Source organism: Callorhinchus milii, unplaced genomic scaffold (genome assembly GCF_018977255.1).
Source record: "Callorhinchus milii isolate IMCB2004 unplaced genomic scaffold, IMCB_Cmil_1.0 Scaffold1, whole genome shotgun sequence".
Classification (NCBI taxonomy): domain Eukaryota; kingdom Metazoa; phylum Chordata; class Chondrichthyes; order Chimaeriformes; family Callorhinchidae; genus Callorhinchus; species Callorhinchus milii.
Genome location: NW_024704742.1, coordinates 57,803,362 through 57,826,835, shown reverse-complemented (window position 1 = coordinate 57,826,835; position 23,474 = coordinate 57,803,362). Strand labels below are relative to the sequence as shown.

Sequence of the window (23,474 nt, the reverse complement as noted above, 5' to 3'; positions counted from 1 at the left end):
ATCCTTAATCAATAATTCTAAAATTTTTCCGATCACTGATGTGAGACTAACTGGCCTATAGTTCCTCATCTTTTCCTTTCCACCTTTTTTAAATAGTGGTGTGACATTTGCAATCTTCCAATCCATGGGGACTGTTCCAGAATCCAAGGAATTTTGGAAGATCAGACACAAGGCCTCCACTATCTCATAAGCTACCAATTTTAAAACCCTGGGATGCAAGCCATCCGGACCAGAGGATTTGTCACTTTTTAGTGCTAACAGTTTCCCTAACACCAATTCTCTACTAATGAAAATTTCCTTAAGTTGCTCACTATACTTATCCCCTTGGAATATCTCTATTGTTGGCAGACTTGTTGTGTCTTCTTTACAGAATTTACGGACAGTTACAGAGAGTGAACTCAGTTTTGATTTGAGCTCAGTGACGGCTGGAATGTTAGACAAACGTGGCAGGAAAGTTTAAAGGAACAATAAATGAATTAAAGTAACATAAAATAATTAGCTATGAACCTGGACCTCATTAAATATTGTCTCTTCTCCCTCCATTGCTGTAAAAATTCTTGCCAGATATGTAACGTGCTCTGCAGTTTGTTTTCTTGCTTTTTATCTGCTTTCGAATTCACAATTCAAAAATCACAAATTTAGCAACTGGAACTCAGAATTAATGCATGGAGTGCAGTTTGCAGATACAGATATCACAAAATAGATCTTATTGTGAAACAAAAGTCAAAATAAAGGTAAGGCAAGGTGAAATCTCACGGTTTATACCTCCTCCACCGACCCAACTTCCCCCTAAAACTCTCTGAAACCGTATGCAACCTAGGCGTCAGGTTCGACCCCCAATTATTATTCTTCCCTCACATCCAGTCCCTCACCAGTACCGCTTTCTTCCACCTCCGACGCATCGCCCGTCTCCACCAATACCTCTCCCAAAAGACAGCTGAAACTCTGGTCCATGCCTTTGTCACTTCTCGGCTGGACTACTCCAATGCCCTCCTCGCTGGTCTCCCATCCACTACCATCCATAAAATCCAACTCATTCAGAACTCTGCCGCCCGCATTCTCACTCACATGAAACTCCGTTCCCCGATCACCCCAGTCCTTGCCAGACTGCACTGGATGCCTATCCCTGAGAGGATCGATTTCAAGATCCTCACCCTTGTATTCAGGTCCCTGCACTCCTCTGCACCCCCCTACCTCTTTGATCTCTCTCCCTCAGCACAGTACCCGTTGCCTTCGTTCCTCTGGGTCTGGCCTCCTCCTTATCCCCCAAGTCCTCCACTCCACCCTCGGTGGCCGTGCCTTCAGCCACTATGCCCCGAGGCTCTGGAACTGCCTTCCTCACTCCCTTCTTCTTGCTCCCACTCTTCCCATTTTCAGGTCTCTGCTAAAGACCTTTCTTTTCGACCGCATCTTCGGTCACCTTCTCACCCCTCGCCCTTGGCTCGGTCCCAGGATCCAAAACTGTAAAGCACTCTGAGATGCCGTCCGGGGTGGAGGGCGCTATATAAATCCAAGTTGTTGTTGTAGAATCATAGAATCATACAACAACAACAACAACAAGATTCCACTTATAGAGCGCCTTTCACGTCGGGAGGACATCACTAGGCGCTGGACAGTTGGGTCAGGACCCGAGCAGGGGGGAAATGATCAGGGTGAGGGGAGGGAAGGGAGGAGCGAGGAGGGGGTAGAGAGACGAGAGGGTAGCTGAAGGCACGGTCAAAGAGAAAGGTCTTCAGACCAGCCTTGAAGGAGGAAAGGGAAGAGGTGGCGAAGGCACTGGGGGTTGGAGTTCCAAAGCCTAGGGGCTGAGAGGCTGAAGGCCCGGCTACCGATGGTAGGGCGGTTGGGGCGGGGGATTTGGAGCAGACCGGAGCCAGAGGAACGGAGGGCACGGGCACGTAGGTAGGGGGATAGTAGGTCGGAGCGGTAGGAGGGAGCAAGGCCATGAATGGCCTTGTAGGTGAGGATGAGGATCTTGAAATCGATCCTCTGGGGGATGGGGAGCCAGTGGAGGCGAGCAAGGGTAGGAGTGATGTGGTCGCGAAGCCTGGTGCGGGACAGTACACGAGCTGCAGAGTTCTGAATGACCTGCAGCTTGTGGAGGGAGGTGCCGGGAAGGCCGGCGAGGAGAGAGTTCCCATGGTCCAGCCTTGAGGTGATAAGGGCGTGGACCAGAGTTTCAGCCGCGTGAGGGGTGAGGTAGTGCCGTAGTCTGGCGACATTCCGGAGGTGATGGAAGGCGGTGCCAGTTGTGGCGCGGATATGAGGGAAAAAGGACAGCTCAGGGTCGAACAGAACCCCGAGGTTCCTGACCGGCTTTGAGAGGTGGAGAGTGCAGCCTTGGATGCTGATGCTGTCAGCTCCTGAGGTGCGGAGGCGCTGACGTGAGCCAATCAGGAGGGCCTCAGTTTTGCGTACGTTGAGCTGAAGAAAGTTGTCTCTCGTCCAGGACTCGATGTCGGACAGGCAGCTGTCAGGACATCGGTGGTCGTGGAGTTGAGGGTAGAGGAGGAAAGGTAGAGTTGGGTGTCATCCGCATACACGTGGAAGTTGACCCCATGTCTGCGGATGATGTCACCAAAGGGGAGCATATAGAGGGTGAAGAGGAAGGGACCGAGGACAGAGCCTTGAGGGACACCGCATGAGTGCGAGGGTGGAGGAAAAACCATTCGTGGAAACAAAGTGAAGATGGTGGGAGAGGTACGACTAAACCACTCAAGGGCAGGGTCTTGAAGGTTGAGGTGGGAGGGCAAGCGGTGGAGGAGGATAGCATGGTCGACCGTATTGAATGCTGCCGATAGGTCGAGGAGGACGAGGAGCCAGAGGAGAGGGACAGGTTGACGATGTCTGTGATATGTGGGGCAAGGAGGTGGAGCTGGGAGATAAGGAGTGGAGTGGGGATGGGGTCAAGGGAAGAAGTGGTGGGTTTCAGGGATAGGATGAGTTTGGTGACAGAGGGTGGGGAAACAGGTACGAAAGTGTGTAGGGGAGGATGGGTAGGAGTCGGAGTGTGGAAGGGAGGGGTTGGGGGGTGGGTGGATGTTGGAGGGGAAGTGACCGCGGAGCGAATTCCCTTGATCTTGGATTCAAGGAAATCCAGCATCTCCTCGTAGTGAAGTTTGGAGGAGATGACCTGCGCGGGGTGGCGGGGGGGACGGAGGATTCGGGATGTGGTAGAAAACAGTAGCCTGGGGTTGTTCTTCGCCTCCAGGATTATCCTGGAGTAGAAGAATGATTTGGCCGAGGCTAGAGTGGAGCGGTAAATTTTGAGGAGTTCCAGCCAGATTTGTCGGTGGACCGTTAGGCCAGATTTGACGCAGGTCCGTTCAGCGGCCCGCACCTGGCTCTTCAGTGAGCGGAGGTGGGTGGTGAACCAGGGGGAGGAGCGAGAGTAGGAGACAGTACGGGAGGTGATGGGGGCAAGAGTGTCATGTGTGGAGGAGAGGGTGTTGTGGAGGAGAGTGAGAGCAGAAGAGGGGTCATTGAGGGTTGAAGGCCAGAGGGAGAGGAGTTCAGAGGACTCCAAGGCAGCGGTTAGGGATTTTGGGGGTAACTTCTTCCAGGGGCGGTAGAAGATGGTGGTGGGTCTGGTGGAGGTGGGGAAGGGGATGGATATGGTGAAGAAGATGAAGTGATGATCGGAGACGGCCTTGTCGTTGATAGTGACATCCGAGACACTGAGGCCCCGGGTGATCACCAAATCGAGTGGGTGGCCGTGACTGTGAGTGGCAGAGTTGCTGTGGAGGGAGAGGTTGAGCGAGGAGAGCAGGGAGGAGAAGTCCGAGGAGATGGAGCAGGAGGGGGTGAAGTGCAGGTTGAAGTCACCTAGGATGATGAGGCGATCAGAGCAGAGGCAGAGAGATGTAAGTAGTGTAGAAATATCGAAGATGAAGGTGGGAGAGGTTTTACGGGGCCGGTAGAGGAGGAAGATTTTGAGTGAGAGGAAGGAGGGGTGGGAGAGAGTGAGGTGCTCAAAAGAGAGGAAAGAGCCAGTGTTGTAGGGGGATAGGGCAAGTGGTGTCGTTGAGATAAGGGCTACACCACCGCCACGGTGGTTGGGGCGAGGGATGTGGTGGGATGTGTAGCCGGGTGGTGTGGTCTCTGTGAGGGGGATGGTGTCGCCTGGGGTGAGCCAGGTTTCCGTTAAGGCCATGATGTTAACGCTCTCATCAAGGATGAGATCGTTGATGACCAGGGCCTTGTTACAGAGGGAGCGGACGTTTTGTAGTCCGATGTGGAGGGAGCGATTGACAGAAGGGTGTGTGGGGAGAGAGGTGCGTCCAGGTTGTGATGCAGGGGTGGGGGGAATGGGGATGAGGGAGGAGAGGTTGGCTCCCCGGGTGTGTGTCCGGGGTGGGTGGCGAGTGTGGTGGGGAATGGGGCAGTCGGTGTGGCTGCTGCTGGACAGCCAATGCCGAGTGCCACGGTGAGCCCGGCGGAGGATTCCCAGCCTGGAACAGAGGGAGGTTGTGGGAGGGTCAAGTGAGGATAGAAGGCAAGGGGGATGGAGAGAGAGGAGGACAGAGCGGGAGAGATGGAGAGAGGGAAGGGTTTGAGAGGAGAGAGTGGGGGGAGGGAGGGAGGGGGTGACGGGGCTCGGGTCAGAGCAGCAGCCATAATGTGCATGCGGGGACCGGGAGTGAGCGGTCAGGTGGATGGCATTAGCCCATAGGCTGGGCTGGGGCAGCCAACCCAACAGGACCATGGTGGTCTCTGATGCGAGCTCCGGGGGGGCGCAGAGGGGTTTTTTTTCAGTCAGAATAGCAGCCGTTCACCACAACTCTCTGCTTTCTGTCTCCCAGCCAGTTCTGGATCAATGCTGCCACTGTCCCTTTTATACCATGGGCTTCTATCTTTCTTACAAGTCTTTCATGTGGCACTTTGTCAAACGCCTTTTGAAAGTCCATGTAAACTACATCAACTGCACTACCTTTATCCACCCTCTCCGTTACCTCATCGAAAAATTCTATTAGATTTGTTAGACAAAATCTGCCTTTAAGAAATCTGTGCTGGCTGTCCCTAATTAACCCATATTCTTCTAAGTGAAGATTTATTCTGTCCCGGATTATAGTCTCCAGGAGTTTACCCACTACTTATGTTAGGCTGTCTGGTCTGTATCTCCCAGGTTTGTCCTTCTGTCGCTTTTTGTACAGGGGAGTCACATTGGCCACTCTCCAGTCCTCTGGCACCACTCCTGGTGTCCAACAAAGATTGAAAAATTGTAGCCAAAGCCTCCGCTATTTGTACCCTTGCCTCCCATAGTAACCTTGGTTGCATCCCGTCCGGACCGGGCGACTTATCTACCTTCAGCGCAGTCAACCTTTTCAGCATTTCCTCTCTGTTTATACTTATCCTATCCATTTCCTCTACCCTCTCCTCCGATACTGCGGCATTTGGTGCATCCACTTGTTTTGTGAAGACAGATGCAAAGTACTCATTCAGTACATCAGCCATGCCCTCTGCCTCCACAATAAGATTTCCCCCTTGGTCCTTAATTGGCCCCACCCTATCTTTGACTAGCCTTTTTTTCTTGATATATTTGTAAAATATTTTAGAATTCCCTTTAATGTTACCCGCTACCCTTTTTTCGTACAATCTTTCCTTTTCCAAATCTCTTCTGCACTTCCAAAATTCTATTTGGTTGTCTTCTGTATCTTGGGTTTGAGATTTGTTACTGATTTTTAACAGAACTAATTATCAACTAGATGTTAAAAGTGCCAGAGCATTTATAAAAAATTGTTTGCTTTTCTTGCAGTGGGACCTGGTCTGTAATGATGACTGGAAAATACCAGTGCCCATATCCTTGCGTTTCTTTGGGAATCTATGTGGATCACTATTGGCAGGACATTTATCAGACAGGTATAGCTATAGTTATTGTATTGAGAACATGTTACGATACAATACAATTCACATTTAGGTAGTGCCTTTCACACTCGGAGGACATCACAAAGGGCTTGACAATGCTGGATGGGCTTCTAAGGTAAAGGGTAGGAACTAAGGGGAAGTGGGGTGGGGAAAATGACTAAAAGCGCAATCAAGGAGGTACATTTTGAGATGTGCCTTGAATGAGCAGAGGTCGGGAAGGAGCGAGTTTGAGGGACTCCAGGATAGATTCCCAGAGGGAGAGGGCAGAATGGCTGAAATCCCACAGTTGGCATAGTAAAACCTGGGCATGATAAAGGCTGGGTAAATGCAAGAAGCAAAATTTGGGAATGTGGATGAAGCCAATTGTTATATTTGGTCACATGGGATGTGTTTTACACAGTGCAACTCCTGGCTTGTTAAATTGAAAGGAAGCGTTAATTCCTTAGATTCTGATGAGTGTGGGTTATTCTCACATGATCATTTAATCAGAAGCTTTTTTTAAGTTCAAGCCATCTGCAGTAGTGAGCCCTTCTATAGTGCATTATTGGGCCACCAAATTACTGGAATGAAACCATGAAGCATTTATGTTAAGTCAACAGAAGCAAAAGCAGCTTTCCCAATGGTCTAATTGGTAAATATACCATGTAGTCCAGCACTAACCTTTGCAGACTAGAAGGTTGCAGCTTCAAATTCTGGGTGGTACTAACTAAGCTGATCTCATCTGAAGTAACAATTGACCCAAAAAACCTTCGGCTAATGGGAAAAAGTCAAGTAACGATTTACTATTTTGATCATTGTCCAGTGATCCTGACTGGAAAGTGCACATTTCCAGATATTGTTTGAGGACAGTTTCAGCCTCAGCTATAAGACTAATGAATGGAAAAGTAGATTACTTCCATTCAATTCCATTCAAAAAAACCTTGCATTTAAAATGTCCTTATGACCTTATCGCATCAAAACATCACAAAGCACTTTGGTTTTCTGTAAAATGTAGTGATTGTGTATTTGTAGGTAAATGGAGCAGTCAATTTGTACACAGAAATGTCCCATAAACAGCCATGACCAATTTTATCTGTGGGATTGTTGGCCAGGACCAAAGGAGAAACACCCTGCTCTTTTCAAATAGTATCATGAAGTCTTGAAAGTCTCCCATTACTGCATTATGACAGCCTGGCCCAGATGGTATACTGTTTTAGTGTCCTACTATTGAAAGGACATCACAATAACAACAGCAGCAGCAGCAACAAATTAGATTGTAAAGCTCCTTTCAAGTTAGGAGGATGTCCCAATGCACTGGACAGTCAGGGATTTGGACCCGAGCAGGAGTTTGGGATTAGGGGTTTGGGATCAGGGGTGGTGGAAGGGAGGGGAGGGGTAAGAGGGTGGCCAAAGACGCAGTCGAAGAAGAGGGTCTTCAGACATGCTTTGAGGGAGGCAAGGGAAGGAGCAAGACAAAGGGACTGAGGGATGGAGTTCCAAACGGTGGGGCAGAGAAACTGAAAGCCCAAAGGCTGAAAGGGAGATGGGTTGGGTGGGGATATGGAACAGGCCAGAGCCTGTTGAATGTAGAGAGTGAACAGTTTAACATGGGGTTAGCAGATCACAGTGGCAGGAAGGAGCAAGGACATGGAGGGCATTGAAAGTGAGGACAAGGATTTTGAACACTATCCTCTGGGGAATGGGGAACCAGTGGAGCCAGGTGAGGGTGTGAGTGATAGGGTCATGGAGCCTGGTGCGAGGGAGGACCCAAGCGACAGAGTTCTGGATGATCTGCAGCTTGTGGAGGGAAGAGCTGGGAAGTCCGACAAGCAGGGAGTTGGCATAATCAAGCCTAGATGTGATGAATGCATGGATGAGGGTTTCGGTGGCCTGAGGGGAGATGCAGTGGCGGAGCTGGGTGATGTTGCGGAGGTGAGGGAAGCAGAATGGGTCATGGCATGGATGTGGGATAGAAAGCACAGTAGATGGTTAAACAAGACACTGAGGTTCCGGATTGGCTCAGTAAGATGGATTGTGTATCCATGGATGGTGTTGCTGCCAGTGCCTGATGTGTGGAGGCACTGATGGGAGCCAATGAAAAGGGCCTTGGTCTTGTTGACATTCAACTGGAGAAAGTTAGTTCTCATCCAGGACTTGATATCTGGCAGACATTCCATCAAGCCAGCAGTGGTCCTGGAATTGAAGGTGGAGCCCTAGAGATCAAGTTGGGTGTCAACCAACATGTGGAAGTTGACCCATGTCTGCGGATGATTTCATCAAGAGAGTGCATGTAGATATTGAAGAGGAGAAGACCAAGGACAGAGTCCTGAAGAATGCCACACAAGATGGTGCAGGGGCTAGAGGAGAAACCATATGTGGAGATGAAATGGAGACGGTGTGAGAGGTAGTATCTAAACCAGTCAAGGGCAGAGCTGTGAAAGTTGAAGTGAAAGGAAAGGCAGTGGTCAAGGAAGATGAGTAGACAGAGGGAGCCTTGGTCACAGATTTAATTTGTCACTTTGACCGAGGCTGTTTGTGTGCTGTGGGCGGCACAGAAATCTGATTGGAGGTGTTCATTTAGGGAGTGGCGGGAGAGGAAGGAGTGAAGCTGGGAAGCGACTTGTTCCAGGACCTTGGAAAGAAAAGGGAGGGTGAAGATGGGGTAGTAATTGGCGAGCAGGGATGGGTCCAGGGAAGGATTTTTGAGCATAGGAGTGATGACAGTTGTTTTTAAGGTGGTGGGAATGGTGCCAGTGGACCGAGAGAGGTTGATAATGTCCATGAGTAGAGGGGCAAGTAGGTGGAGCTGGGAGGTAAGGAGAGGGGTAGGGATGGGGTCAAGGGAACAGGTGGTCAGTTTCATGTGGGTTATAATGGTGTTGAGAGGAGTGGGAGACAGGTTTGAAGGTGTGGAAGAAAGAATGGGTAGGGGCTGGAGTGTGAGGGGGAGATGGGAGGGGATAGCAGTTGGAAAGGCAGAGTCGGCTGAGCGGATCCCCTCGATTTTGTTCTTGAGAAAGTTCAGCATCTCCTCACGGTTGGAGTTGGAGGAGAGGATGGGCGAGGCGTGAGAGGGTGGGCGGAGGAGCCGGTTCGTGGTAGAGAAGAGGAGCCTGGGGTTATCCTTGGCCTCCAAAATTATCTTGGAGTAGAAGGACAATTTAGCATAGACGAGTGTGAAGCTGTATGTCACAGGCTTGGCAGAGGCACAATAGATTCACTTGGGAATAAAAGTTATAGTTTGCTTGGAAATAATTGAAAATTGAAACTTTTTTTGGTGAAACAGATAAGTTTAATAGAGGAATCTAATAGAATATGTCTATTATTATGAATGGTTTTAAATAGGGAGAAAATATTTTCACCTATTAATGAACCAGTAGCAAGAGGGCATACATTCTAAATTAACATCAGAAGGAAATGGGGAGGTTAGATTTCTTTATACATATAAGGTTGCTAGAACATTAAATTACTGTAGTTATTGGGTAATTCTGAAGTTAAATATCAATGTGCTGTACAGATGTACCACTGATGAACAATGAGGAGCACAATTGAAATTAAAGCTATCTGAAGTTTAAATTATCTCAAATATTATCTGATGGTGACTGAAAGGCTTACTGCTTTGCTTTGATGTTTTATAGGTATGGAAGAAAAATCGTTCTCTTTGGAGGCATTGCAATACAGACAATCTTAAGTTTAAGCCAAGCAGCCGTACAGAGCTGGGAGATGTTTTGTGTATTGTGTTTTTTAATTGGGGTTGGAGATGTCTCAAATTATACAACCTCTTTTGTTTTAGGTAAGTTTTTAAGTTTGGACTTCATGTTTGTAAATGTAGCTGTAGAGCTGAAACAAAACCTGAGACAAAAGCTGAGGTAAACTGAGACATGTCTGTTATTCATTAGAATATCCACCACTGTGTGTATGTGCTGTGTGAAATTGGCTGCTGCATTTCGCCCACAATATACACAGTCACTGCACTTTACAGATTATTCTGTGAAGCGCTTTGTTATACTTTACAGTATATTCTTGATGACGTGAAATGGCACTATATCAAATGCAAGGTTTATTATTATTACAGAGGTGCAGTATTTGCAGACACATTGTGCTCTACTAACCGTATTTGTTGTTTCGGTTGCTTTTGTGTATAATATGCTTTGTTCCCATCGCTCCAGACTCTCTGACCCCTCTCCACTTCTCTACTCAGCTCTCCCACACCAGTAGGCTGACCTTGTCCTGCTGGCTCTATGAACAGATACTCCTAGTCTTGGCATGTCCGTTTTGGCTGCAACCCCTGACCTGAGCTGCCATCCCCATAAATACCCTGTCTTCTGTTCCCTATCCTCCATTACTCCGGTTAGCTTCTCCTCTCTTACCATCCTCCCCACCTCATCTTCCTTCTTGACCATCCCACAATCTCCCTCTGTTCTAGCCTTGGAATCCTCCGCCAGGCTCATCATGGCACACGCCATCAGCTGTCTAACAGCAGCCACCCTGACTGCCCATCCCACATGTTCACCGCAATCCTCTTGGAGTGAACCTCTCCTCTCTAATTCACCTTCCCACCCTTCCTGTCAATTCTTCTCCTCCATCTCCCCACTCATCTTATAAACTCTTCTTCTGTCTGTCCCTTGCGCATCGCCCTACAAAATGCCTGCTCCATCTCCAATAAAGCCCTTCATAACCTGATTGTCAACAAAAACATTGACATCCTCGCCTTCACTGAAAGCTGGATGACTCGGGTGATACCTTACACCTCACTGAGCCTACCCCACCCAGTTACATCTTCTATCATACCACCTGACTCAACCATCATGGCGATGCCATGGTTCTCATCTCCAGGACTTCTCTGAGCCTTCCCCCTGACTACTATGGATCCTTGCCCATCTTTGAGCACCTTACTCTTTACCATCCCACCAATCTTTCCTTTAAAATCCTCCTAGTTTATTGTTCACCCCCAAACCTTCCTCCACTTTCCTTTCTGATTGCTCCAACCTCCTAATTTCTCTCTGTCTCTGTTCTGAATGCCTCCTCAACTTGGGCAACTTCAACCTCCACTTCACCCCTACTTGCTCCACCTCTGCTTCATTCTCTTCCCTCCTCTCCTTTCACAACCTCTTACTCCACATCAACTCCACCACTCATACCCATGGTCATTCCCTTGACCTTATCCCTCCCCCTCTACTTACTTGCTAGCTCCATTTCCTTGCCCCCTACAGATAGACATTGTGAACCTCAATCTGTGGGTGGCTTATCAGAAATATAAAAATCCTTGAACTTGACATAGCAACTTTTACTTGCAGAGGACGTCTCAAAGCGCTTCATAGATTTTACTGTAAAGTATACTATTTGTGAGCGAACTGGCTGAAGATCCCAACATTCACAAGGGTTGATCCACCTCGCTTGTAAATTAACTTATTTTCCTCTCATTTCCAGGAGTGGAGTTGTTTACCAAATCTGTGAGAACCGCTTACACCTCAATTGGAATCTGCTTTTTTTTTGCCTTGGGGTATGCCATTCTGCCTCTGATCGCATATTTCGTCCGAGATTGGCGAATGTTAATATTGGCTTTGTTCCTGCCAGAACTTCTGTGTTTTCCTTTGTGGTGGTGAGTTATCATTTTCATTTATTGTTTCTTTACTTATTAATATTCAGTTAATGATGGAGGAAAATGCTTTATCTTTCATTCCCAACAGAAAAAGTATGTGTACAGGATATGCGTGTGTACAGGAAATGCGTGTGTACAGTGTGTGTGTACATGGTTTGTGTGTACAGGGTGTGTTTGTGTATATGGCATGTGTGTACATGGTTGAGAATTAAGTTGATTCAAAATAAATGTGAGAGCATGGATAAAATTCTTCATAACATTAAAATTGACTATAAAACGTATTCTATACTCCAATAGGCTGGAATGTAATATTGCATTGATGCCCCAAATTCTTCAATAGTGAATGGCCTGAATGTAAAGGTGTTTCATTTCAATAAGACATGTTTGGCATTATCTTAGCAGACTAATTAAGCATTCAAATAGGTCCATGGACGTTAACCCAAGTTTTGAGTGTTGAGTTTCCATTCAAAGTTGAAGCTCTCGGTTAAAGAGTGTGTGTTCAAAAAAAACCCTACAGATGCTTATGTCGTCAGTATTGGAGCAGCATGAGAAACAACAAAAGCCTGTATTTATATACAGTAAACTGGTGATAACTTGTCACTCCAACGGAAAAAGGCTGAGACTTGTTATCCGGAGCAGGTAGTTAAGCATAGGTTTTCCTGGGCCATAAAGTGGGGCTGTGACTGGTGCAGGAGCTCAGTAGAAGTTGGGGACGCATGCTCAGATGTATTGCAAAGGGCTCCTATCCTATCGCCGAGGCCTTTGATCCATTAAACAGCTGTACTGTGGTTTGTGACATGATAGGGTGGGAGGCAGGGTAGGAGGCCATAGCACAGTTTTCAAGAGACCAAAAACCTCTGAAATACATCTGAGCATTCACGCCCAACCTCTGTTGGGCACCTTTCCAATCACAGGATAGGGCCGGAGGTCTCTACAATGCAAGATGCTTGCATATTTTATAAGACGAGCTACCCAATTAATTTAACATTGTAAGTACTTGCAAGAATTTCCAGAATGCGACTATTTACGTATTAAGCAAAGACAAGTAAAACAGAGTCCCTTATTAACATTTTACATGGGAAGCGGCCAGGATAATAAAAGTATGGCTATGTCATGGTTCAGTCATCTGTAGTTTACTGTAGTGCCCTTTATGTGGGGTAGCTCCTTGAAGAACTTAAACAACCTATTCCCCAGGAGGAGTCACTTTAGAAGGTGGTCTGGGTGAGGTGGAAGGGACCACCTCTTAGATATATGAATCTATCTTCAGTAACGATATCATAACATCAAAGGTGTTATTTGATCTAACACCTTATCACGTTGTTGAGATGCCCCAAAGCACTTCACAGAATGGTTTTGACTGTGGATTTATTAATATTGGGAAATAATGTTTTCTAACTAGGGAGATCCAGGCCAGAAAAAATATGATATTAAAAATACCTTAGAACAATCTCTAAAGACTACAGTTTCAAATTACAAGGTATTGTAACAGGTTAACAGTGGTGGTTAGAAAGTTGGGAGCCAGTCCTCTAGTCACTTGTCACCTAGTGGCCACTACGTGTAGTTCACAATGCCTGAATCAAATGATCTTTAGTTCGACACGATAAACAAGAAAGTACAGAGATGGGTACATGGATTCCTGCAAGCTTTGTGGTTAAAGCAGTCGCCCCGCAAGCAAGAGGACCTAGGTTAGATTCCAGGCAGGGTGAAATGCTGTGCAAATTTCCTTACTTCACAACCTCAGTTCACCGACCAGTAAATAGAAACCCGGTTGTTAGTCGATTGGCGGATCGCTTTTCCGGGGATAATAATTCCTTCAAAAAAAAAATTCTAATAATTTGGTCACTCAATCTATAACTGTTTGTGGGATACTGCTGAGCGCAATTGGCTGCTGCGTTTCGCCCACAAAATATACAGTCAACTCACGTTACAGTATATTCTGTAACGTGAGTTGACTGTATATTTTGTGGGCGAAACGCAGCAGCCAATTGCGCTCAGCTAAGATGAGACATCTTTGAGATGTCTCAAAAGCGTGATGAGGCGCTATATCAAACGCTAGGAGTATTATTATTATCGTTATTAATTTATACATTATTGCTGACTCGGTAGGACATATAAGTTGCAGCACACAAAAACATGAATGCATTAAGTACAATGTATTTGCACATAAATGGAGTTTATCCCAGAGTCTTGGCCAACAATAAAATTAGTCATTCACTCCAGAATTGTTTATGGGGCATTGCTATGTGCAAATTGCCTACCGTGTTCGCTCACAAAATACACAATCACACCACTTCATAGTACATTCTGTGCAGTGCTTCGAGACGTCTCAATGACGTAATAAGACACTATAGTATATCAAATGCAAGGATTATTATAATATGATAATATAATCCTCCCCCAACTCCAACAGCGAGGAGATGCTGGACATCCTCGAGACCAAAATTGAAGGGATGCACTCAGCTGCCTCTGCCCTTTCAACTGCTATTCCCTCCCCATATCCCCCTCACACTCCAACTCCTACCCACCCTCCCTCCACACTTTCGAACCTGTCTCCCTCTCCTCTCTCACCACCAATATGGTTTCACCACATGAAACCCACCACCTGCTCCGTCGACCTCATCCCTACCCCTCTCCTTACCTCACAGCTTCACCTCCTTGCCCATCTACTTACAGACCTCATCAACCTCTCCCCTATCCACTGGCACTGTTCCCACCCTCTTAAAAACAGCCATCATAATAATAATAGTACTTTTTTAAAAAAAGTCATGAACCCTATCCTTAAAAAACCTTCCCTGGACCTATCCCTGCTCTCAAATTACTGCCTTATCTCCAACCTCCCTTTCCTTTCCAAGGCCCTTGAACGAATTGTTGCTTCCCACGTTAGCAACTTCCTCTCCCACCATTCCCTATATGAGCCCCTCCAATCGGGTTTCTGTACTACCCACAGCAGTCTGTCTGTCTGTCTGTCTGTCTGTCTGTCTGTCTGTCTGTGACCACGACTCCCTCTGTCTCCTTGTCCTCCTCGACCTCTCTGCTGCCTTTGATACAGTTGACCACACTATCCTCCACTGCCTCTCCTCTCACCTCAACCTTCATGGTTCTGTCCTTGAATGGTTCAGATTCTACCTCTCACACCGTCTCCACTTTGTCTATACAAACAGTTTCTCCTCTAGCCCCTACACCATCTCCAGCCCCCGTCTCGTACAGTGTTCCTCAGGGCTCTGTTCTTGGTCCTCGCCTCTTCAACCTGTGCATGCTGCATCTTAGTGACATCATCCGCAGACATGGGGTCAACTTCCACATGTATGCAAATGACACTCATCTCTATCTCGCTGCCTCCACCTTCGCAGCTCTCCCACACAGGCTCCATAACTCCATTATGCCTACCCTCGCCTGGCTCCATTGGCTCCCCATCCCCCAGAGGACAGAGTCTTTGTCCTCGCCTTCAAATCTCTTCAATGCCTTGCTCCTTCCTACCTCTGCAACCAATATCAATCTGTCCGCTTCCTCCACTCAGTGGGCTCTGGCCTGTTCCATACCCCCTGCCTGGCCAACCCCACCTTCAAAGGTCAGGCCTTCAGCCTCTCCGCCCCTACCCTATGGATCTCCATCCCACATTCCCTTCACCTTGCTCATTCCCTTGCCTGTTCAAGGCAAGTCTCAAGACCCTCCTCTTTGATCGTGTCTTCGGCCATCCGCCTACCTTCCCTGCCCTCCACTCTCCTTGATCCCAAATTCCCCCGGGTTGGGTCCTAATCCCTGACTGTCCAGCGCCTTGGTACGTCTTCTCAACGTGAAAGGCGCTATTCAAATGTAATACTGTATTGTATAAACATTCACCCAAAATTGTCATTGTCTTTCGATCAATAATGAGGTGAAAAATTTCAAAAATTTGACATTCATTGTCATATTGATTACTGATGTTAATTATCACATCTCAGCCATTTCACTCTTGGGTATGTCACAGTCGATAACTTCTTAAGTTTAGTTGAACCAGTATTCTGTGAAGCAGCTCTGAGATCTAGCAATCAGTGGGGAGGTAATTTCAGCAACACCACTGACTACGTGTGCTGAAAACACTTTGGGTGCAACCAAGGTCACTATTTATTGATCGGGATATCACCAGGAACAAAATACCTGATAATTCTGGCATTGAATGTCATATTTTTCACCCTAATATTTTGAAATTTAGTAAGATTATGCAGAATTATGGAAATTTCTGAAATTTTTACGCCGTTCTTTTAAACAACTGAAGGAAATTGGCTTCAAAATAAACAACAACAAAAAATTGCATTAAATAACACCTTTCACATCGGGAGGAGGTCCCAAGGTGTAAAAACTGAATGTAATTATTATAATTATTATTGTTATTATTATAAAAACTGCATGTAAGAATTTCCCAAGATTCTGCACTGTTGTACTCATTACGACAATGGTCTTAAGGCTAAATTATGAGATTTTCATGAGAGGCCTCAGGATACCAATTTGTTTATTTTCTGGAATGATAAAGAAGATCAGAACCCATTTCAGCCAGTTGCCAATCTCAGTATTTCACTGATAAATTTTCTGCCGTGTTTATTAAGAAATCTTTCTTAAGCTGCATCCACATTTTTGCAGGTTTATACCTGAGTCTCCCAGGTGGCTGCTGTCTCAAGGTCGAGTGGAAGAAGCAGAAGCCATTGTGAAAGCTGCTGCTAAGAAAAATGGCATTAAACACGTTGGGGAGATATTTCAGCGTAGCGGTAACACTGAATATCTGGTGATTATTCTTTATTGTTTCTGTCTTATGTTGTAAGATAGATCTTTCCTCGAATCTCTTCTCCCACAGCGAGATTTTCACGCGCAGCTATCCTGATGCAGCCATTAAGCTGCTAACCTATCACCTCTGTGCAACTCCCTTGACACCTCAAAATCCACGTCTGTCTTCAAATCTGCCTACCCAATTCCCCTGGTATAACAGTCACCTCCGCTCCCTCAGAACTAAAACCCGGTCACTTGAGCACAGATGGCACGAATCCGGCCTCACAATCCACTGTTTGAGGTTCTCCACAACTACTACCTCTCCCCCTCGCAGGTCAAAACTGCCTTTTACTCCAAAACTATTTTGGAGGCCAAAAACAGCCCAACTGCACTGTTTTCCACCATCTCTCACCTCCTCTTGACACACCCGCAAGTTGCCTCCATCCTCAACTCTAAAGCCAAATGCAAAGAGGTCCTAGACTTCTTCATGTCAGAGATCAAAAACATCCACTTGGCTGCATCCTCCTACCCTACGTCCCTTTCCGCACCACCCAGACTGTCTACAGCATCCTATCCTTCCACCGCAACCCTACCACTCCCCACTCCCTACACTCCTTTGCCCTGATTACTCCCACCTCCCTCTCAATTACCATATCCCAGATAAAGCCCAACATCTGTTGCCTCAACCCCCTCTGCACCCAGTTGCTGGTCACCCAACACCCCCTCCTCTCCCTGCTGCTGTCTGATACAGGCAACCAGTCACTCTCCTCAGGTTCTGTACCTTTCCCCCTTCAACTCACTGTGATCACTCCCCTACTCAAAAAACCCACCCTTGACCCCTCCAAGCTCATAAATTACTGACCCATTTCCAACCTGCCCTTCTTTCCCAAACTATGAATCGCGTTGTTCCAAACCAAGTTTGCTTCCACCTCTCCCTCCACTCCAGTCTGGTTTCCGCTCTGCCCACAGTGCTTGTTAAGGTCACAAATGACATCCTCTTTCTCTTTGACCAGGGCTCCCTCTGACTCTTCAACTTCCTGGAACGCATTGGCGCAGACATCACAGTCGACCACGCCATTCTGATCCATTGACTCTCCTCCCTTATCCATGTCAGTGGGACAGCACTAGCCTGGTTCAAGTCCTACCTCAGAAACCGCCTTCATTTTATCTCCTCAGATGGTTTCTCCTCCAGCCCCTGCCCTGTCACCTGTGGTCTAGCCCAGGGCTCCATTCTTAGCCCATCCTCTTCCTCATCTATATACTCCTTCTTGGCAATGTCATCCACAGACATGGGATAAACTTCCATATATATGTGGATGACACACAAATCTATTTCCCCTCCAGCTGCGACTCCAGATTCGCAGATGTTCTGTTTGGTGGACATCGGGCACTGGATGAGCAAAAACTTCCTATGACTAAATGTTGACAAGACGGAAGCCATACTCTTTGGCTCCCACCAACGGCTTCTATCCTGTGGCTCTGACCTCATCAATCTCCCGGGGCTATCCCTCAGACTTACTGAACCAGTGTACAAACCTTGGCGTCAGGTTGAACCCAAAGCTGTCCTTCCTCCCCCACATCCAATCCCTAACCAAGACCACCTTCCTCCACCTCCATCACATTGCCCGCCTACGAATGTGCCTTACCGCAGAAACAGCCAAAGCACTCGTCAATGCGTTCATCACCTCCTGACTCGACTTCCCAAATGCCCTCTTTGCTGGTCTCCCCTGCACAGGATCCAACTGATCCAAAACTCCGTTGCCTGCATACTGACCCATACTCACCGATACCCGCATCACACCAGTGCCAGCCAAGCTCCATTGCCTCCTTTCATGCCCTGACACTTCCCTACCTCTCCAACCAGCTTACCGCCCAATCCACAACCCACTGCCTCTGCTGAACTGGCTCCAGCCTTCTGCATGTCCCTCGTGCCCTCCGTTCCAGTATCGGTGGTAACGCTCTCAGCCCACTACTCCCTGAAACTCTGAAACACTCTTCCTCTATACTTCTGCCTTGCCCCTTCCTTCCCCATACACCCTACAGTACCTCGTGAAATGCTTTCAAACATTTTGGTAATGTGAAAGGATGCAATATAAAATGTAACAATTGTTTTTATAACATGCAAAAAATGTCAAATGGTTGATCTTGTTGGTGCCACCATTCAAAGCCTTCTACTATTTCAGAAATTGTTTGCTGTATACATACATTGTTAATTTATATTTCTAAATTTTTTTATAGGTTGAGCAATCCCTGAATAAAGTAAAAAATACCAACGGTGTCTTGGATTTAGTTAGAAATTCCAAATTGAGGAACATCACAATCTTAAATTGTTGTATATGGTGAGTGAAGACTTTTGTCGGCTATTAACTCCCCAAATAATTAACATCTCAAATGATATGAATTGTTGGATATTTATGGTATTTAGTGTCAATTCAATTCCATAAAGTAATATGTGACCCTATGTATAGTCTTTGGGGTGTAAAGGTGCTTTAAACAGTTTTATAGAGCTTTAACTTTAACTGCTCAGCTGCTAATGCTGAAAACTGATTCACTTTCACAAGATCACAAGATTAATTTGGATAAAGAAGGCTCTCAACCCATCTGATCTCATCCTTACAGCAACACCCACACCACCAGCTTCCCATTACATCAGCAAATGTTTTTTCAATGAATCAGCATCCTGATCTGAACCACCTTTCCTGGCAACCTGTTCAAGGTGTAAATAAAAAAAATCCTAGTATCTATCTTTAAATTGTCCATTACAACGCTAAACCATTGTTCTCTTGTTCTACTGTCTTTATGAATCCTAAGTATTGTTCTGGGTTTATTTTTTGCAATCCCATTTACAATTGTATACACCTCTATAAGGTTCCCTCTGAGACTGAAGTGCCTTACCTTGGTCTCTATTCCCTTGACTTTAGAGGGGTGAGAGGTGATCTGCTTGAGGTTTTTAAAATAATAAAAGGATTTGATAGGGTAGCTACAGAGAAACTATTTCCTCTGGTGGAGGAATCCAGAACAAGGGGGCATAATCTTAAAATTAGAGCTAGGCCATTTAGGAGTCAAATTAGGAAGCAGTTTTTCATCCAAAGCGTAGTGGAAATCTGGAACTCTTCCACCAAAAGATTGTGGATGCTGGATCCATTCACATTTTCAAGATGAAGGTAAATAGATATTTGTTCAGTCAGGATATTAAGGGATATGGGGCAAGGGCGGGTAACTGGACTTGAGTTACAGATCATGATCTTATAAAATGGCGGAACAAGCTCGAGGGGCGGAATAGCCTACTCATTTTTCTATGTTTCTATGTGGTTAACAATAAATTACTTAACACCCAAAAGACATCTCCTCCAAGGAATAGAAACGCCTCTTATGTTTACCTCATATATGCAGACCTTTACATTTAACTATACCAAACTTCATTTGTTAGTGATCAGACCAGATGCTTTAAATTTCTCATGGATTGAACAGAAGGATACAAATACAAGGATTATTATTTAGCATTAACAGTATAATCTTAAAAATTAAAACCATTGCACATTTGGGGGGAAAAATTTAATTTATATTTAATTTGGAAGATATGATGAATTTAAAATACGTTATGACAATGGTCTTGAAGCTAAGATCTTGAGTCATTTCAGAACTCAGGTATATCCTTCCATACCTGGGCATAACAGGACACACAAAAGGAATAATGAGTATAAGAGATGAGAATAGAAGAGTTTAGGGGATTGTATGGAATATAAAATCTTGCACACAGACTATGTGGGCTGAGCGACCTGTTTCTGTGCCGTACCATTCTATGTAGTTCTATATGAAATGTAGACAGAAAACACAAACTGACAGCTATTGCCAGATAGAGCTATAGGCGGCAGGTGTAAATATTCTTTGGAGGTTGATTGGTCGGTCTCTTTCGAAGATGGCTGCCCCACCATCCTCACCGTGCAGACTCCCAGGTCCATTGGCCAATCAAAGATGAGGACGTCTCATTGAACAGTCAATTGCTGACAAGTTAAGAGAGGGGCAAGTGGGAGCCTGGGGGTGCCGTGGGTAGGGGCTGTGGTCCTCCTCAGGGCTTATCCCCCCTAGCCACCCACTGCCTATGAAAAGAGATTGTGGTGACCCAGGTCAAACTGAACTAAATAAGGGATATGGTTAGAATACAGCAGGATCACTCCAAAACCACTGAAAATGCCATTCTCTTTTCCACTCAGCTTCTCTGCTGCATCAAAGCATTAACAAAAGTACTATAAATAAACATATGTTTGGAGACTTCTCTTTCCATTTCTTCTAATAATGCATTCACTGAGCATGCATGGGGCACAAGTTAAACAATCCGTCTCAACATCAAGCCATGCTGCAAGGTTGAGTGAGAAAAAAAGGAAGCATACAACAATTTGCTTACATTGAAATAAAAGGAAATTAACCACAGTCTGAGACAATGAGGAGGACATAGGATCCAAGGTTTAGACTTGTTCTCAAGCCAAGGGAAAGCATCACATGCTTCTAGATTTTACACAGCAGAAAGTCCACCAATTAGTTTTGGGCTGCTTCTCAACCTCTGTAAATAGATGTGCCCTCTATCACACTCACTATACATACAGAAAAGTCAGGATAGAGGCATTCGCCAGAAGTATTGCTCATTCAATATCAGTGAAACTATGAACAAAATAAAACAGTATGGTATGCTGAAATATTTCCTGTTCCTCAATTAACAATAGATATAATTGAGGAACAGTTTATGTGATTTAAATGTGTCCTGAAAACCTATCCTTAATGACAGGTTTGGAACTGAACTCCCTCCCCCTCATCCACGTCTGGGACATCCATGATTGTGATATGTTTTGATATGTTCTTTTCGATATCAATGTACCTAATACCTCCACAATGAAAGGTTTGCAGAACTGGGTCCTTTCACACACGAGAGAAGACTGAGGGTGAACTTAATGAGGTGAACAAGATCTTGAATGAAATTGATGTAATGACAGGACAAAGTCTTCACAGACAACATTTAATTTGAAGCAGTGTTCAAACTGAAGAAAAAACACTTCAGATTGGGTATGAGAAGCACTTCTTTGCCCAGAGGACTTCTGGAACATGCCCCCATATGATAATGTTTGTGCGAAAGCATCCACTCATTCAAGAGAAATCTGGACAGATTTCTTAGGGAAGAGAGGAGCTACAGATGGACAGCCTTATCTGCTATGTGACATCAATAGCCATGCAGCAGGGTACAAGTGGATAATAAGCATTGCTCTCATGTTGGTGGTGGCTCCTCACTCTTTTCGGGTTTGCTTGACTGTCTTTGGGAGATAGGGAAGAGTTTTCCAGGTTAATAATTGGCTGTGTTTTTTTAGGGGGTTGGAGGTTTCGGAGTTCTCTAGGCCCGTCACCTCCCTTAGGAAGAGACCAAGTGGTTAGTACTGAGTAATGATGTGAAGTTGAATGTTGTGTTAAACACAGATTGTCCTCGGAGTGGACTTGAAGGGCCTTTTGGCCTTTCTTTTTTTTAAGCTGTTTCTTGCTTATATATCAGTAATAATGTTCTCCCAAGTTTCATGCTGAGTTGTGCTGCTCACAAGGTAGTTTGCTGAATTCCTGCTTTCCCCTTGTAAAGACTCAAATGTATGCTTATTGGATGGCAAGTGATCAACTAGGGACTATTCTCACAGGAGGAGGGTAAGAGGAGAAGCCTTGGGGCAGATAATCAAGGAAGCAAGGAAGTAAAGTACTTCCCAAAGCACTGCTTTTCATTTTACCATTTTACCAACTAATGCACAAAAAGGTCAAGGTACACATGTGAACGTCATGTGAATTTGAGTGTTCAGATCATATGCCCAATGACTATATTTTATTTACTAACCAAAAATTTAATTTTGTCACACCTGGATTCCCAATTTGCCACATGTGGTTAGCGGCTAATATATTGGACAACCCTGCTCTCAGGTGCCCAAAACTTGTCTTTCACCAACTTGCACCTAATATTTCCCGATTTATGTGAGCAGGGTACAATGTACAAGGAGAGTATGCAAGCATTCCAGACACAAAGAAAATTCTATGTGTAGATGGCATACATATGTGGAATACTTCATCTATTTTGAATATTCTTAAGCATGGTGATGGTTTTCTCATGTATCACATACCTGGCTGACCAAATAAAAATGCAATGATGACATACTCATTTCAAATTTGAGCTAATAGGTCCATCACGGCCATAAAAGCTTACTAATAGAGTTATGGCATCAAGTTGCTATTGAAATGATCTACTCAGCTTTATCATTATCCATCAACATTTTACACAATATATTTGCAGTGAATCCAGTATGTAGCTACTTTGAAACTTTGACAATTAAGACAAATTTATCTTTAACTGCTAACTCTATATAATTGACCTTAAATGTGATTAAATATTACTATAATAATAAATGTATTTTTGTTCTGTTTTTTTCTAGGATGATTACAGCCATCAGTTACTATGGCTTAACGCTCAACACTTCTAACCTGCATGGAAACCCTTACATTAACTGTTTCATCTCTGCATTTACTGATATGATAGCATATATCATTTCATGGAGGTTGATGCTTATTGCACCTAGACGAATCTCCACAGCTTCTATGCTGTTCATTGGTGGTACTGTTCTGCTCTTGGTTCAAATTGTTCCACCAAGTAAGAGTTTAAGCAGATGATTCTGCTTCATTTTCAATGGAAATTATAACCAGCAATTCTCTTCCTCAGAATGATCTTTCAGTGATTTTTTAAATTGCTTTTTAATTATAATCCATATATTTGATACAGGGTCCCTTCAATTTTTTTAAAAAATAATAATTTGATCACTCAATCCATGACTGTTTGTGGGACACTGCTGTGCGCAATTGGCTGCCTCATTTCACCCACAAAATATACAGTCAATTCACTTTACAGTATATTCTGTGAAGCATTTTGAAACATCTAGAAGACGTAATAAGGTGCTGTATCAAATGCAAAGATTATCATTATTATTATTATTAATATCCTCCTCGATCACTCTCCTCTACAATTCCCTCTCCATCACTCACAATGCCTGCCCCTTCACCTTCCGAATCACCTCTTACTCACGCAATTCACCCTGGTACATCAGCCACCTCTAGTCCCTCAAGGCACATGTGCATGCCACTAAACTCACCTTGCTCAAATCTAATTTAACAATCCATCGGCAGATCAGGCTGGACTGCAGCAAAATTTACCACTCCACCCTTGCCTCCACTAAATCATCCTTCTACTCCAAGATGATCTTGGAGGCAAAGGACA

General features: G+C 45.2%; 1 protein-coding gene across 1 annotated transcript in view; it reads left to right on the top strand.

Moving 5' to 3' along the window:
• LOC103187396 (solute carrier family 22 member 4) overlaps positions 1 to 23,474 on the top strand; it is a 45,297-nt gene that overhangs the window by 14,795 nt on the left and 7,028 nt on the right. Inside the window, exons 2-7 of the mRNA XM_007906867.2 lie at positions 5,756 to 5,859; positions 9,483 to 9,637; positions 11,275 to 11,446; positions 16,064 to 16,205; positions 18,425 to 18,525; positions 22,639 to 22,853. Of these exons, the coding sequence (XP_007905058.1) occupies positions 5,756 to 5,859; positions 9,483 to 9,637; positions 11,275 to 11,446; positions 16,064 to 16,205; positions 18,425 to 18,525; positions 22,639 to 22,853 (889 nt within the window). The remainder of the gene's footprint in view (positions 1 to 5,755; positions 5,860 to 9,482; positions 9,638 to 11,274; positions 11,447 to 16,063; positions 16,206 to 18,424; positions 18,526 to 22,638; positions 22,854 to 23,474) is intronic.